The sequence below is a fragment of the Ambystoma mexicanum genome, chromosome 10 (assembly GCF_040938575.1).
Source record: "Ambystoma mexicanum isolate Mex_15411 chromosome 10, UKY_AmexF1_1, whole genome shotgun sequence".
In the NCBI taxonomy this organism is placed as follows: domain Eukaryota; kingdom Metazoa; phylum Chordata; class Amphibia; order Caudata; family Ambystomatidae; genus Ambystoma; species Ambystoma mexicanum.
The window spans coordinates 533,667,116-533,684,473 of record NC_090932.1 but is presented as its reverse complement, the minus strand read 5'-3'; the positions used below and the strand labels follow the sequence as shown (position 1 = coordinate 533,684,473).

General features: G+C 46.5%; 1 protein-coding gene across 2 annotated transcripts in view; it reads right to left on the bottom strand.

Annotated features, from left to right (window-relative positions):
* The window catches only part of ANO7 (anoctamin 7), a 1,967,083-nt gene that overhangs the window by 287,469 nt on the left and 1,662,256 nt on the right, over nt 1-17,358 (bottom strand). For both annotated transcript variants that reach the window (XM_069618104.1, XM_069618105.1), the window contains exon 19: nt 16,587-16,726. In XM_069618104.1, coding sequence (XP_069474205.1) covers nt 16,587-16,726 — 140 coding nt within the window. The remainder of the gene's footprint in view (nt 1-16,586; nt 16,727-17,358) is intronic.

Below are 17,358 nucleotides of genomic sequence, written 5' to 3'. Positions count from 1 at the left end.
GTTTCGAAACTGAAGGTATAGGATCACCACCCTCATTGCAAATGGTTTGTATTTTTTAGATGTATTGCGCCGCCAGACTGGCGAGTATAGGCTCGAGAAAAATATTGTAAGGATATCACTGTAATACGATACACATTTCATACACGAATGGATCACCATATGTAGCATTATTATTATCAGTGCGTATAGGCCCAATTTACCAAATTACTGTGGATGTAACCAGACGTTCAAGGGCAAATGATGCCATGCAATGGAAAGAAAATACATGTAGCTGTTGTGTGTCAACGAATTCAACCCTTAAAAACTGAGCCAGTCCAGCAGGGTATATATATTTACAGGTGTTGGAAGTTTTCTTAAGCATTTTCATTTGTTAGTTCTTTCATATTGAGTGTGGCAAGGAACGCAGAGAGAGAGGCCCTCATTTGTTTCCCCCCCAATGCCTGCCACAAGCCCACAAGCCCACATTCCTCACTAGCAGTTGTGTGTGGTCCATGGTGGCTGCACATATAAGAACATACTCATGATGGCTATAATGTAATGAGACTATAAGAAAACATGTCCAAACTGGCTCTGCCAGTATGCCAGGGGCCCCACATAAGATACTCCCATTGGCTTTCCCATTAAAAATACAATGCCATAAGGAAGAAGGCACTTCAAACACAGAGGAAAACAGGAACCACAGACTAGAGACAAGCACTTCAAGCTTAGGCGGGACCACAGACATCAACCCACACAAGAAACACAGCCCGAAGAGTGGCGCTTCAAGACACAGTAAAACCACAGCTCACAGGCGAACAATTCCAGAATAGGGGCCATCCACAGCCTCGCACAGGCACTTAGGTCGCACAAGAAGAACAGCCATTAGGATGATACTTCAAACACACAAGACTGGCACATTTCATGTTAGACTACTGGTAGAGTCTTACTGGGTACGAGATGTCAACACTTGCCCCATCCCCTCTAGCAACGGGCCAGGCTGCATCTTCACCAGTTAATCAGCCATGACAACTGTGCAGCTAGAACCACAGTTCAGCAAACTAAGCAAAACGCGGTATGGCATCTTGCTCAAAAACACACTGCCTGGCAGTGGTAAGCCTAAATACAAAAATTCTCCATTCTAACTGTCTTAATCACACAATCAACTCCCACGTGCGAGTGGGCGTGTGGCAATCTCACTGTGGCATTTCCCACCCTCTCTCGTGCAGCTGGTACATGCCATGTACTCACCCTCATTTACTAATGTCACCCTTGGCTGATTGGCACAGGACAGCCCAACGCAGCACAGCACTGCACTGCACTGCACTGCCATCAATAGACCTGGCGGCACCCCTACTTAACAACATGATTCAAATGAGTCGGAGCTATGTTCAATTCATTTGATCCACATTAGAATGACTGGGTAACTTGTCAAGTTTTGATAAGGCAATTTTTGCAATTCATGAGGGCCTCCAGCCCTGTGCTATGAAGGCCATGTGCCCAGCTCTGTCTTGTTCAGGGCGCTCCAGCCTCTATTCCCCTCTTCCCCAGTAAATCCGACCAGAGTTTGTAACTGTGGATTAGGGGTGAGACCAGCTGCTGTGCTGCTAGTGGGGCTCCAACAAACATCTTATAACTGGGGCGCTGCCACACATACATTCTTTTGCAATGCATGCCACAATGTTGGTCTGTGTCAACAGGCCAATTATTACCAACATGGGAGCAGTTGCTTGCCCCTCCCTCTCCCGAGGTGTAAGAAACGAGAGGGTGTCTCACGTACTGCTCCCCAGGGATTTGTCATCCAGGTGGCCAAGACACGGGCATCAGTGTTGAATCCAGTTCCTGGGGATGGACCAGTGGGGGATGATCACCTGGATGAGGGGTCCTCGGTAAGTAGGGTAGGGGCACCCGATGACGAGATGCAGCCGGTATCCCCTTTCCTTTCAAACCGCTTCCCCATTTGACTGTGCAAAATTTGCCGACTTTCCACCCCTCCCTTTTCATGTAACCACAGAGACAAGCAAGAGAAGGATCAGGAGGATAAAGATTACTGACAGAATCCTAGTCAGGATTTCAAGATGGCGGCCGGCAGATGAGGACGTACGTAAGCATCTCTCCCCACAGGGCCGCAACATAACAAAGTTATATGAGCTACGTGGCACAGCATTACACCCAACTCCGCCACATTGCATGCAGGGAATGGATGAAGAACCCCACCGAAGGACAAGGAAACTAGCGGTCGCGCAGCGGGCAATGAAAAACCCTGCCCAAGGGAACACAGTGATACGCGGCAATACGAGCTGGTAAAAAGGAAGCAGGAAGATAGTAGACGACGCCGGAGCCAAGGTACGGCAAAGATAAACACAGTGGGGGAGCGGATGCAGCAAGAGGCACGACAAAAGCACAGAGAGGAAGCAGGAGCACGCCAGAGGTTAAGCTGTAATACGCAGCGGCCACGAAGGAGAGAGGAAGAGCCCAGCAGACCTGAGGAACAGCAGCCACACCATAAGCACAACCCTGGTTCGGGGAAACAAAAGCATCAGAAAAAAAGCAGAGAGGCTGTCACACCCCTCCCCCCCTCCACCTGAGGGAGCAAGTAAATGGTGAGCGAGGGACCACAAGGAACGCCTGGGGGTGTGTGGGGGGACAGCTCGGCAACAAAGGGAGGAAAAGTGGAGGGATAAAGACAGGGTGGGAGCCCATGCATTAAGGGACAAAGGAAAGAGGAGGAGGAGCTAAGAAACAGCAAGAAAGCCCCAACCATTAAGGAAAAAAGAGAAATTGGGGAGACAAGATTATACCCCCTAAAGACAACATGACCCAATAAGAGGATATGGTCAAAACAGTGAGGGGAACCAGGAGACAGCAGTAAAGCGGAACAGAGACTCCAGAAGCGGGTATCTAAGCAAAAACAAAAGCAGAAGGGGCCCCCAACGGACTTAACAGAACACAGATAGCAACACGAGAAGAAAACCAGCAGAGTGGGGTTCAAGAGAGACGGGGGAAACAGACCACAATAACAATGAAGATCACTCCTCTTGGAGCCTGAAAGTAATTTGAGAAAAGAGGCACTACCAGGAGATACCTAGGAATCCTCCCAATCCACATGAGCAAAAAATAAAGATGGCAGATATAGGTGGGGCTCTTCGGAAGAGGCCTGCTCAGCACACACATGTCCAAAACAGGGGCGAAAGCAGCATCAACTTCCCAACAAAGTCCCCAACCAAGACAAGAGGCACGTTTCAAACAACTGTAGGGCCCAGGGAATAAAACAAACACCAGAAGAGGGGAACTGCCCAAACCCAACCCACGCCATCTACAAGAGAAGAAGGCACAATGGCAAGTAAAGAAGATATTAAATCAAATCAAATATGCTGGGTTGGTTCAAAGAATTCCAAACTCAGTTTATATTTTCCTTTCAAACACAATTTGAGTGACTAAAAGATTAAATGAGACAATCATTACAAGATCTCAAAATAGATGTGGCCAACCATGAAGAAAGGACAGACACATTGGATAAAGCTGTGCAAAGCATAGAGGAAGATACACAAAAAATGACAAAACTTTGCACCGCCTAGCTCGCCTAACACAATCTTGAAATCCAAAATGAGGATTTAGAAAACCGCTCAAGGCGATCGAACATTCAGATAAAAAATCTCTCAGAAGTGGTGGAGGACGAAGACTTAAAAAGCACAGCCCAACAACTTTTTGCAGAAATACTGGAAATAAACAAGGAGGAACTGGTCCAAGTCGATAGAATATATTGTGTAGGACCAAGAAGGATAGGAGAAACAGGAACCCACCCAAGAGATGTCCTAGCAGCAATAACATCTGATGGCTAGAAGTAACAGATCCTAATGAAAGCAAGGGAGGCGGGGCAGGTGCAAATAAAAGGAAACGAGGTACACCTATACCAAAACATAGCACTGACCACCCTCCAAAAAAGGAGCCATTGGTGAGATTCCTAATGTCGAAGCAGACAAGATAAAAAATGGACGCTTCCCTTCGGCTTACTATTCATATGGGAGGGCCGAACCCGATTAAAATGTGTGAGGAAGGTGAACAGATCTTAAATATGCAAAGAGAAGAAGGAGGCGGCAACACGGAAGAACAAAGTGGTGAGGTAGTCCGCAGGAAACCATGGGAATGGAAGACACTAACAAGGAAAGGCAAAAGTGGGACATAGATGATTCAACGTCAGTAAAAGAAGACACTTGGAACACGAGCAAGCAGGACAAAAGGGTACAAGAATAAGAGGAGATGTGTATATAGAAAATACCCAGAAAGAATGGGTAAGACAATAACACTTAACATAAGATAGCGGGCCAGGTGGAAAGGGAAGAAGGGGCGTACCTTGGATCCGTTAGTGGGGTTTAGTAATACCCACAATGATCTCTCTGGGAAGGCATGAGGGCCAGGCGCGACGGACACCCCGTCCGAGCGTACATAGGAACCTGGTCCCTTCTCAGGGAAAGGGAAGAGGGGGAGTTGGAGTTGTGTGCTGATTTTGACAAGTTGGGGAGAGGGGAGAGGGAAGGGAGCAGAGAGAAGTGGGGAAAACGAAAGTCATGGAATGGTTGACACTAGGGGAGGAGACAAAGGAATTCCCAATGAAGGACCTTAAAGTACGAACATACAATATGAGGGGGCTCAATACCCCAGTCAAACGGAAAAAGGTGGAACACCTCTTATGGGTCCTAAAATCAGATATACTGATGTTGCAAGAAATGCACATAAAAAAGCAGACAAATGCAAATACAAAATCAGGGGATACACTCAAATATACCAAGCAAATGCGGGGAAAAAAAGGTACTGATCGCATTACATGATAGGCTGGGAGCACAAATAAAAGACTCAGTAGCAGATAAGGAGGGAAGATGCATATTTCTGAATGCACTATTGGTGGGCCAAATGATTACTCTAGCGTCAATATACGCGCCAAACACGGGACAAGATGGGTACATAAGGGAAGTCATGTCAAAACTAGAGACCTTTGCGAAAGGGGATAGCATATTAGCGGGCGATTTCAACATAGCATGGGTCCCGGGACAGGACAGGAATGGGAACCTTATCACAGAAAACACAAGCCCCATCCAAAGCGATAAAATGGAAGATGGCTATACTGGCCCTCCACGATGTATGGTGGTTAGAGGACAGGAACAGGGATTTACACACTATTCCTACGTACACTCCTCCAACTCCAGGATAGACTAAATCTGGACACCAACAGGGCTATTGTGGAAAATAAGGGAAATAAATGTGGGAACAATCTCCATATTGGACCACGCCCCATTGTGGATCAGATTGGAGTGTGGAAATACGCAGGGGGGACTTTGGTATTGGAAACTCCCCACAGACCTTCAACATGACCCAGTGTCGTGCAAAACAATAAGAGAAAAGATGGAACAATACTTTTCAGAGAGGAGGTCCCTCAGGAAATAATATGAGATGCATTTAAGGCTGTAACAAGGGGGTACCTCAAGTGGGTCGAGAGAAACAGAGAAGACAGTGGGAAAAAGAACTGGAAGAGAAGTTAAGGGACATACAAGAGGAAATGGCGAAAACCCCAAATAATAAACTAAGAAAGGCCTTGAGACACGTCTAGTGACAATTATAGACACTTAGAACAAAAAGGGCTGAGAAAGCATTACTATACCTAAAACAATGGCACTATGTAAAAGCCTATAAAGCTGACAGACACTTAGCCAGACAATTAAAGGGAATAAAGGGGACTCAGACAATTATACATCTTCTGAATAGCCAGGCACAGGACAAAACAACAAATGAAGACATGAGTTAGGGAGTGCTTTCTTGTACGCCTCAGATAACCCCTCGGGAATACGACAAGAGGAATACCTAAAGAGTCTCCCCATTCTGCAGATAACGGAAGAATAACAGGGAGAATTAGACGAGGACATAAGGGAAAATGAGGTCAAAAAAGCTATGAAAGGCCTACCAAAAAACAAAGCCCCGGGCCTGGATGGATACCTGTCCAGCCTTTAAAAGAATGACCCCAAATCTTATTTAATAGATTTAGAACTAAGGGAAATATAACCCCCTCTATGAACAAAGCAAAGCTAGTAGCATTCCACAAACAAGGGAAAGAGCCAACAACACCAGGGTCATCCCAAGCAATAACATTAATAAACCTAGATGCAAACTGTATACGAAAAAACTCGCTAACAGATTTATTCATCTCCTGCCGAAATTAATAGGACAGGATCAATCAGGTTTTATACCATACAGACAAACATTCGACAATACTCGTAGAATTTGTCATTTAATAGAAAAAACAGGGATAACCCAACACCCAGAAATCTGGTGCATTAAATGCAGAAAAATCAATTGACAGGGTCGAATGGTCAATGCTATTCAATACACTGGAACATATGGGGTTTGGGATGAAGTTTCTCAACATGGCACAGGCTAATTATGTGACACCATCGATCTGCATAACCTTAAACAGCATTGTGTCTGGCAAAGTAGAATTAAGACGAGGAACCAAACAAGGGTTCCCACTATCCCGCTGCTCTATGCCATATATTTAGGACCCTTACTAATTAAGATATGAGAATTAGATCAGCTGACAGGAATAGCAATGGCGGAAGCAGCTCGCAAAACGATAGCATTTGCAGACGACATGCTAGTAGCCCTGTCAAATTCAGAAATCTTGCTACCATTATTAATGAGAGAACTGGAAGAGTTTGGGAAATTACCCACAGCTACTGGAAAAAATTTGAACAGATCTGATGAAATGGAACTAGCTCACAATAACATGGTGGGGGAGATTGACAACAGTAAAGATGGTGACACTACCTAGACTAATGTACTACTTTCAGGCATTACCCATTAGACCTGAAAACCTTTTGTTAGGGAGAATTCTCTTATAAAGCTAACTTCACAAACATAGTGAGTCCCACAGCAGCTTTGCTGGATTTTTTGGGGTTTGTTTTTTTCTCCTGCTAAGAGTGAGACTCATTTCCTCCCACTCATAGGCATAATTTGAGGTACGTCTGACTTATTGTGTGCTTATGGGCTATGGGGTCTTTTACTCCATAGGGTATCATCTGTTTTAGTGTATGTGTTACACAGGACCCTCAGTGCAGTAACAGGGGTGTCATAGTGACCCCCAAACATAGACTCCATACCCTGGGAATGACTACTGTCTCCCAGGGCATGTAAAGTCACCACTGACTTTACTAGTCTAAAATTGTGAACAGAACCAGTACAAACCATCATATTGTGGAAGTACTGGAAGGGGTTAATTCGATTGCCCCTGGGTCAGTTTCCAAGGGGGCACTGTCCAGTCCCCCCTTGTCGAGTTTCTGGCTGGTGGCAGTGGTTACCACGCAAAATATTCCACCAGAATATTTCCTATGGTATTTTCCCATTGATTTTAAATGCACCACTCTTTGGTGCAATGTTAAAGATACCGCTGGTTTATTTATTTAATATAAATTCACTGGTTAGGTCTTTTCGCCAGAACTCTTTTCTAAAATGGCGTTTGTGTCCGTCTCTGTAACTCCAACCAGGGTCGGGCCCTTTGTTCCACTTTTTGGCGGGCTTCTCCACAGAAGCCCTCCAACTGGTGCCACTCTGTCTGGGTTCCACAGGATGTGTGGGTGGGGGAATGGGCACCCTGGACTGCGTTGCCTTAGCAACTCAAGTCACACTCTGTTCTGATTGGCCCAGTGGTGAGCCGCCCGGCTCACCACTTAGCATGTATGAGTGACAGCTAGGCTGTTGAATGGGGGTTTTTCTGCATAAAAGCAGGGCTTTTTGGACTGGAACTTCAGAAGTCACCACAGGACCTAAGAAATCTGAAGAGGGGAGAAGCTGAGCCATCTGCAACGACGACACCACCGGTGGAGCCCTGCTGCAACGACCTCACCACTTTCCCGACGACAAGAGAAGATCTTCTGCTGAAAGAGTCTTCTTCCTCTGAGCTGGTGGGATCAACCAGTTCGCCATTTCACCTTCCAGGACGTCTCTTGGTCGAATCGCCCGTGCCAAGCACCCCGGCGGCCGGATAGCCAAGCTTCACCACTGTGACCGCGAATAAAAGGAACGCACCTTTTAACCGACGAACTCCGCAGCTGGTTTCTTCCCTGGGCAGTGCAATGAATCCAAGTTTCCTCCTCGACGAGATCTTCTCTTCCCCTGGTCGAAACCACAAACTGCACCCGCTGCCAGGAACAACTGCCACCGCTGGAGCTTCCTCAACTTTAAAGGTACTGTATTCCACCTGGCCTCCCTTTCTACGGTTTGCTAAAGGTGACCCTTAAATCCTTGGCTTTCCAACTGGGTTGGCCCCCAGACCTTCTAACTTTACCTTCTGAATCAACCCAACCTATTTTGAACATTTTTACAAAGACTTGAATGCATTTCTAAACTGTGTGATATTGGGCACATTTCACCTTGCTCCATTTAAAGTGGACCTGGTCTATGAACTTTGGCTCTACAGTAGACTCTGCCTTCACTAACTTGTTTTGGTCTTAGAAAGTGTTGGGAACTGTTTTATTTTCATGACCTGCCTTTTTCTCTCCCTTTAACTTAATTATTGGAGTGCCATCTAAGTTACGCGCTCGCATCTGTTTTTACAAATAGTGGTGTTTTGACTTCGACTATTCTAATAGTTCTTAAGGGAGGTGTGTATACTTTTCTGATTGTGTTTGAACTTGCTTTGATTTATAGTGCTAGTGTATTTCCTTAAGTGTGTGTTAAATAAATAATTATATACTTTTGATACCAAGCTCTGGTCAGTGTTTGCTTGCTCTACTGTGTTTTTGGCCCTATTGTGCATGCTCTGTATACTACCCTACTCTTCTTGAGAGAAGTCTGACTGCTCAGCCTCAGCTACCAGGTAAATCTGGGTGGTACAGACTGCTACCAATTGGGTTTACTGCTTACTCCTGTAGTCTTAATCTTCTTGCAGTGTTCCCCAAGGGAACTGCACAGGATTATGCGCCTAACACCTTTTGATCCCTAAAAAGGGCCAATATTTGATATATATGGAAGAGAAAACCTCCAAGGATAGCAATGGCCACACTCACAGCACTGAGGAATAAGGGAGGCATGGCATTCCCGCACTTGTCCAGATACTACGAGGTGGCACAATAACGGGTCATGAGGGAATGGTTGAGGGGAGATCAAAATACAATGTAGGCAAGACAGCATAGTGAGGTCGCTGGAGCCCCCTGCATGGAATCCTGTGGATCAACAAAAAGAAGAGACACTGGTATATTAGGATCAGTGAGTGGGGGTAGGAGTAGACACCTGGTACAGGGTTACGGAAAGGGAGCACTATCGGTAAAACCATCCCCATTTGCCCAATGTTTGGAAACCCAGAATTTCAACCAGGAATGGAACATGAGGCATTTAGGAAGTGGGAAAGAGTAGGATGTCAGAAAATAAGGGGCATGTTCCTGGGTCAGTCACTTAAAACGTTCGGGGAATGCGTACAGGAAATAGGTTTGACGGAGGGAGATAGATTTAAATATACCCAATTGAAACACTGGCTCACTACCCCAACAACCAAGAGGCAGTCACGGGACAAACAACAAAGAAAGAAGAGAGATTGGACCAATATTAGTCAAATGGATCAATATGGGAGTATAACATTAGACACAAATATGGGAATAGCTCTAACAAGCTATGTCTATAAATAAATGAGATGGCCACTATGACTATTTACAAAGATGGAAAATGTTATAAAATGAAGAAGTCATTCAGGAAGAAACCTAACCTATTGTTTTTTTCTGTATTTTTTTTATTTTTTCTCTCTTTCTTTGTTGTTTGATGTGGCTTTTCACCTGACCCCACTCATCCTCCCCTTCACCAAACCCTCATCTTTGTGGTACGAACATGTTTATTCATTTATTTCTGCACAATACTGCAATTACATATATATATTTGCATTCGATATTTGCTTTAAAAAGTAATGTGTGAGAATGTAACACTTATTGCCCTGATATTAAGAAGGAACATGACCTGCAGAAACACGTGTTATGACAAAGGGCCCTCCTCCGGGAGTTGAAAGAGATAATTAATATAAACCAGATAAGGTTTTGAATACACCTGTGGCGCAGTTACTGTGTGAAAGTCAATTCTCTCTAAACAGTGATTTACCCGTAAATATTGTGACAAGTGTGAACCCGGCTGGGGGATGTCCACAATGGATAGTTGATGAAAAGGACATTAAAACTGTTGAATGATTTGTTTCTTGAGTGATAGGCCGTATTGAACCCCATTGAGCGATGCTAACGTTCGTTGCAAGAAGGATCAGAGCCCGGCTGAGGGGGATCCAAGAGGCGAAGAGCAATCGCCCAACATGAAAGGATTACCAAAGGAACTTTTGTTTCTTTATTGTTAATGGTACAGCAGGCCTTCTAAGGCAAGAGACTTTTGCAGGATAGGGACTTGACCCCAGAAGGTCCTGGCATCTTTGAAAGGAACTGTAATCTCATGCTGGCGAGGCCCAAGAGTGTGTTGTGCTCAAAGGTCCTGCCTTGACCCGTGCTAAAAACGTGGGGAAGGGAGACCCCAGCCATACCATACTGACTTATCATTTGGTGAACACTTCTTTCTTTTCTTGAGAACATTGTCCGACACTATTTTGTAACTTAGTTGTAAGGATGGGCAATAGGTTTTTTTAGTTTTAGTCTAGGCACTTTTTATTTGACAAGGTGTCACTAGGACTGCCTTATTATTATTTGATGGTTGTAGCTTGCTCCCATCTTAGATTTAGGTTTAGATTAGGCGTTTTTCTCATCCAGTATACATTTTAATAAACACCCTTGAACTGTGATCACTTGTTTCTGCCTTTACTGTTGCCACCATGACTTTCTCACAGAGGTTAGTCGCCCATTCCAATTTACAACAGTTAAAAGGCCCTACACCTTCTCTGACAATCTATTTTTTTGTCTGAATGGTTTCTGATTGCCTTTTGTTCTCATACTTCCCTGCCTATTTAAACACTTGGCACGATTCTTTACCAATGTAAAATTGCGACGAAAAGTTGCCAATTATTGCCCTAAGCACCAGCACTTTAAACCCCATGCTGGAGTATTCTCGCATGTCTGGCCCTTTGCCATTAAACACAAACTGGTAACACCAAAATGAAAAAGTAATACAGACGAGTCATACAAAAAGTCTTTCCAATTACCAATCGGTCATCCACCGACGCAAAAAATGCAAGAGGAAGGGGTGGCCTATGAAATTGCTAATAAAAAAGGCCACGGTACACTCATACCATCGCTTGCTTCAATCTACACGCATGCTCTAGCATTGCCACATGTGTTGTGCCAACTCGAAACGCCACCACAGTTAGGCACCACGCATACAACTGAGTAATTAAGCACTACTGCACCATTGATTAATTGCCACTTGTATGCTACATTATATCAGCAAATAACTATCTTAACGAGTGGTAAGTGCACCACTCAGTGCCACATCAATACCCCCCCTTTCTCCCACTCTATGTTGCTTTTTCTTGAGAACCTTGGCACCCCCTGGTTGTCACCAGCATATTAGCACTCCTGATCAGTAATACCTGTGTTACAGTCCTGACTGTTACTACCTCATTAAACTACAGATTTTCCTGCAGTCACTCTCTGGAGTTTTGTTGCCGACTGTCCCTCGCGGGTTCCCATTTCTGTCACTTATCCCTCCAAACCCTGTCTCACCCTTCCTCTTGCTCCTGATTATAACTCCCTAGTTCACTCTCCTGCTGCCTCCCACTCCTAACACTCCCCGTCTCTCTTGTCAAGTCACTCCATGCCTTCCACTTCCTACGGCCTCTCACGCCCGGCTAACTATCGCCCAATCTCCATCACTCCCTTCCTGGGCAAGCTCCTGGAGAAACTGGCCATCTCCCAGCTTAACCTCCATGCTGAATCGGTTGGTAGCCTTCATGAGCATCAGTCTGGCTTCAGAGCTGCCAGAAGCACGGAAACTGCTCTCCTGAACATCTGTGAAGACTTACTCTCCAACCTTGATTGTAACACTCCTTGTGTTCTCATTTTGCTCGATCTCTCTTCTGCCTTTGATACTGTCAACCATGCCATCCTGCTCAACCGTCTCCGTGATAACCTGGGTATCACTGGTCAGGCTCTGGCGTGGCTGACTTCTTTCCTTTCCAATCGACCCTCCCAGGTCCAACTTGGGTCCTTCCTCTCTGACATCTTCTTCTCCACCTGTGGTGTTCCCCAGGGATCTAATCTCTCTCCCTGGCTTTTCAACCAGTACCTGTCACTCCTTGCTCAGTGCATCGCCGCCCTCTGCCCCAACTTTCAGTGCTATGCGGACGATACCCAGCTCATTTTCAGGCTACCCTCGGCCTCCTCCTCACCTTCCCTCATCTCTGACTGTCTGTCTGCTATCCAGGTATGGTGTGCCGCCAATGACCTCTGCCTTAATGCCAGTAAGACTGAGATTATACTCATTGGCACACCCACTCCCTCCTTCCCTGCAGCTCTCTGGCCGGCCTCTCTTGGCCCTCTTCCTGCTCCTACCTGCAAGGCTAAAAACCTTGGGGTCATCTTCGACTCTACACTCTCCTTCTCTCCTCACATATCTGACGTCTCTAAGAAGTCACACTACCAGCTGCACCTCCTCAGAGGTATTCTTCCCTTCCTCTCCTTCCCCCAGAAGCTCACTGTCTCCCGAGCCCTGGTTCTCCCGAAGCTGGACTACTGTAACAGCCTCTATCTTAATCTGCCTGCCTCCACTCTCCGCCCTCTGCAACTCATCCAGAACAGAACTGCAAGACTTGTCATTGGCCTCAAGCCCAGGGACCGTATCTCTCCAGGACTGAAATCTCTACACTGGCTCCCAGTGGCTGCGAGGATTAAGTTAAAAACCCTCTGCATTATCCACAAGGCCTTCTGGGGCCTGGGGCCAAAATACCTTCAACTCTCTCTCCCTAAATATCTTCCTTCCCGAGCCCTTCGCTCATCCGTCTCCAACTCCCTCAGGGTCAGCCGCTTCTCAAAGCAACGAGCTGGGGGTAGATCTCTCTCCGCGGCAGGGGCCTCCCTCTGGAACAGCCTTCCTGCCTCCCTGAAACTTGAGGAGAACCATCTCCGGTTCCGGAGGCACCTCAAAACCTTCCTCTTTGCCTCTGCCTTCTCTGTCCCTCTCCCCTGCTAAATTCTACACTGAATTTGCACTGAATCTGCAACTGGGCCACTCTCACCGACCTCGGCCCTGGGCCCAGCCACTCTCCACTTGCACTGCCTCCCTGGCATCGCATCCCCTGCACTGCGGGACTGTCTCTGTATCCCTACAGCCCCCCCTTCCCAGCACTTGCCTTCACCTACCTTGCACTTGCCACCAGCTGGCCATATTTATTTATTTATTTTTATTCTACTTACTTGTACTGCACTTCCCACTCCCCCCCTCCCCTTCCCCTTGCACTTTTTCCCTTCCCCTACCCCTGCACTTGCGCGGTCTGAATGATACCTGGCCTAGTAGGATCATTGTCTGTCTTCCCCTTGTTTCCCCCCCCGCCTCGTCACGCCTTGAAACACTTGTGTATAGGCGCGTTACAAATGCCATATCATATCATATCATATCACACTTGACTGACACTCTCTGCCTGTTACTCACTTGTTCCCATTCTGGATGCCTCCCTCTGCCGATTGGCACACTTGCCACCCGCCATTGTCTCTCCCTGTTTTCCACTCCAGACTGTTAGCCCAAGTTGTTAGCCCAATCTGTCACTACGCTGCGGTCACTCTTTCCCTCACTTCTGTGGCTGTCACCCAATGCCTCCCATCCCAGATGCATCTCCCTCTTCCAGCAACTCTTCCCCATCCGCCAAAGGCGACCATACTTGTTGGCACTGCCTGACCCTCGACCACTGGGATGGGGCATGTTTTATTTTTCTTAGCCCCCATACATGCCAAAATGCTCAATTGCATCTGGAGATGTTATTTTAGTGCAGGTTTCAATTTTGCATTCTGGTAATTGTAGTCCCAGATTTCCCTATATGAATCTGTGACTACAAGCTTCAGAATGCAAAGTTAAAACCTGGACTGCACCAACATTTCCTGACTGAAATGGGTCTCATTGGCGTGTATGGGGGCCCGGGGAAAGAGACGCTCTGGTGAGAATTAATCGCAGGGAGCCCAGTAATGAGAGAATTAGGCCACATTTCACGCTTTCCTCTTCCGTCTGTAATAGCAGGGTGAATTGGGCGCGTTACACGCCCACCCAATTTTGACCAGTTCTAGAGTTAAATTGCTCCATTCCTTCAAACACTGATATGGGAGGCCCGAACCCCCTACTACATACAGCAAACACAACAGGACACTGCAGAGGCAAGGCACACACTACACTGAAAACAAGCAGCCCCAGTTATAGCCAGTGCACCGCTGGAAAGAAACCAAAATAGTATTTATTTATTTTTGCATTTGTATGGCGAGCTAAACCTGAAGGCATTAAGGTGATGGTTACAGAAAAAAAGATATACATTTCAAACAAGATAGCTTAATGAACATAAGGCGGTTTCAGGACAAAGGCAGGATGTAAGCCCTTAGGCAGTTCCTTTACGCTGTGAATAGCAAAGTCTTACATTGTTTTCTGATGGCCCAGTTAGAATGTTCAGATCTGAGGAGGGGAAGGAGGACGTTCCAGTTTTTAGCACCCGAGACTGGGAAGCTAGAACCTACAGCTCGGTTTCTTCTGAATCTCGGGATGGTCAGCAGGTTGGAGTATGCTCAGCTAGACGGTTTGGATGATTGTGATTTAGCACATTTTTGCCAAATGTACTTTCGGAGCTGTATTGGGCAGAGACATGTGTGTGATGGCTAGTGGCTTAAAGATAATGCGTTCCCTGATTGGAAGCCAGTGTGCATTCCTTCTTACTGCCCAGATATGATCACGCTTGGAAATGTTAAGAGCAGCTCTAAGGGCGTTATGCCATGAACAACAAGTTACAACGTCACATGAGGCAAAGAACAAAACCTTCAAGTAGAGGTCATTACAGTTTACATTAATTCACAACACCTGAGACTGTGATGGGCGCAGGGAAGGTTCTCGCTCCTCCGCTGGTGGTATCAGGGATGCGGCTGGGCTCTTGAGGCTCAGGCAAGGCTTGCCTTCTCACCTACGCATGCATGCAGCAATTTGAAAGGCAGGACGAAGGCAGCCCTGCCTGACCTTCACGGCCTCACCCTGCTGGTACTGTGTCTGCCAATGGCAGGGGCTGCGGGGGGCCCCTGGCCCCGCAGTCTAGGGTTTTCCAGTTAAAGAAATATTTTGTTTCTAATTTCTTTTTATATAGGGGTCACACCTGGGACCCCCAGGGGTTGCAGAAACGACCCCTAGCAACCCCCAAATTACATCCATGAGCAAATGGACACTGCTCTTTTTAGGTGCCTTGCTGCCATTTCTCAATGTGGTGGGACCTACTGTCTCTATCGGTGTCGAGGACTGGGCCGTCAACATTGATGCTTTTGAGAAAATCTCAAGCATTTCAGTTCTAAATTCCTCCCATTCATTGGCAGACGAAGCATTGAGCAAGTTACCTTTTTCCAAGGAGTCTAAAGACTTGTCAATGTTATCGTCCCACCGTGATCAAAGTTTTGTTTCTTCTTGTGTTGAGGGGATGAAGAAGAGGGTCTTGATTCACTTCTGGAGTGGGAGCATATATGGTGTTTTTGTGGGTCTTATGACAGACTTCCTTTTCACCGGTCTGAGGGATTTCCTCAACTTTGTCAGGCGGTCTGCTGAAAACTTGGCCCCTTGTTATCCAAGCCCGTTTGAGTTCACCAACTGGTGGGAGTCGCAATGTGAGACATTCTGCCCCATCCCCAAATTGTCCTTCATTACAAGACTGCCGGTCTGGAAATAAGGGTGCCAGAAAGCTCACTGGCACCCTTGTTTCCAGACTGGCAAACTACGGGTTTGCCTGCCGGAGCCGCTGTGCCCGACAGGTCTGACCCTGCCAGGCACAGCATTCACGGCAGGCAAAGGCGTCACCGAAGCACCGTTTAACAACAGTGCCAATGCTTCCATATCCCCACTCCCGGCCGCCGGACTTGGAATAGCCCGGTGGCACCGGGAAGTCAGGTGCCAGTCATTTTTTACGGGTCCGGCGGCAACCCACAGGTAGCAGCGGCAGGGTTACTGCTTCCCCCGTAATGAGGCCCATTGTGTCATAGAAGAAATTTCCTGAAAGAAAGACAAACATTCTGAGGCATTGCACTGAGAGCGCAGAAAAAATAACTGGTCTCACGCATCGTATCAGAGGCATAGCCATTTCTGGAGTTGAGAAGCAGCTCAGGGGACGCCCTTGACACTGATGGGCACGATGCCTTAGTCTGGGGTACAAAAGTTTCCAAAGCCAACTGTGTCGGTGAGTCATATCTTCAGATGAGGAATCCGTGGAAAGACGCCATCCCTTAAAAGTATTGTTTCAATACAGTTGGCCCAACTGGACTCAAGACAATTGGTTGTTAAAGAAATGTTGGTGCAATTTAGCAATGTGTTGATCTTAATCTCCCTCCCATATATTTCCCCAATAATTCAGCCCCTCCCACTCCAGCTTCCTAACTCTTCACCCTCCTCAAGAATATCCGTTCTGTGCCTTCTATAGTTTGTCTTACCCATTTCAAGGTACTCATCGAACAGACCCTCACATGGCACAAGAGTGTAGTCCCTCTCCCAGGAGCTGATGTAGGCGTCTGTGTCCATTCCCTCCTTAGTTGTACGAAGTTTGTACTTTTGCCACAAACCTCGGATCTTCCTGGAGAGAAACAAATGGAAAGTGAGGGTAAAAGGGGGATAAAAATACAAAGATTTGGCTACTAGACAAACTCAAGTGCACAGAGAAACATTGTTTCAGCAATGGGTCTGAAACAAAACTGTGTATTGCACTAGAACAGTGACTCATTAGATGTTAATATGAATAACCACCAGGGTTCAACTATCCAGTAATCAGAATGCATACTCACTGCAGTCATAAATGGGTGGTTTTACTGGTGCCCCAATGAGGGGAGTTTAACGACGCACAGGTTGGACCAGCTTTCAGAAAGGGAGAATTAAGTGTGCTTTTATCTGCTGTACCTATGAGGGAGGACAGGGACAAGGTTAAAGAACCCAGGGCATACCTCTTACCCATGCGGGAGACATTTGCACTGCCTACATCTGCACTAACTAGCACTGAGGAACAGATACGAAGATAGGGGTGTGAGACATTTTCGTTACTTGAGAAGGAAGAGTCACAATGCCACTCGGAAGGTCTGTGCTTCCCGATGCAAGTTTCTGCCTCTGCCTAAACTTCAATGCCACAACTGTGGTGAAACAGAAGAAAGAGCTAGACTCAAGGACTTCATTCAGGGGGTTTACTTAAATTACATGGCAAAATGCCTCTCTGTC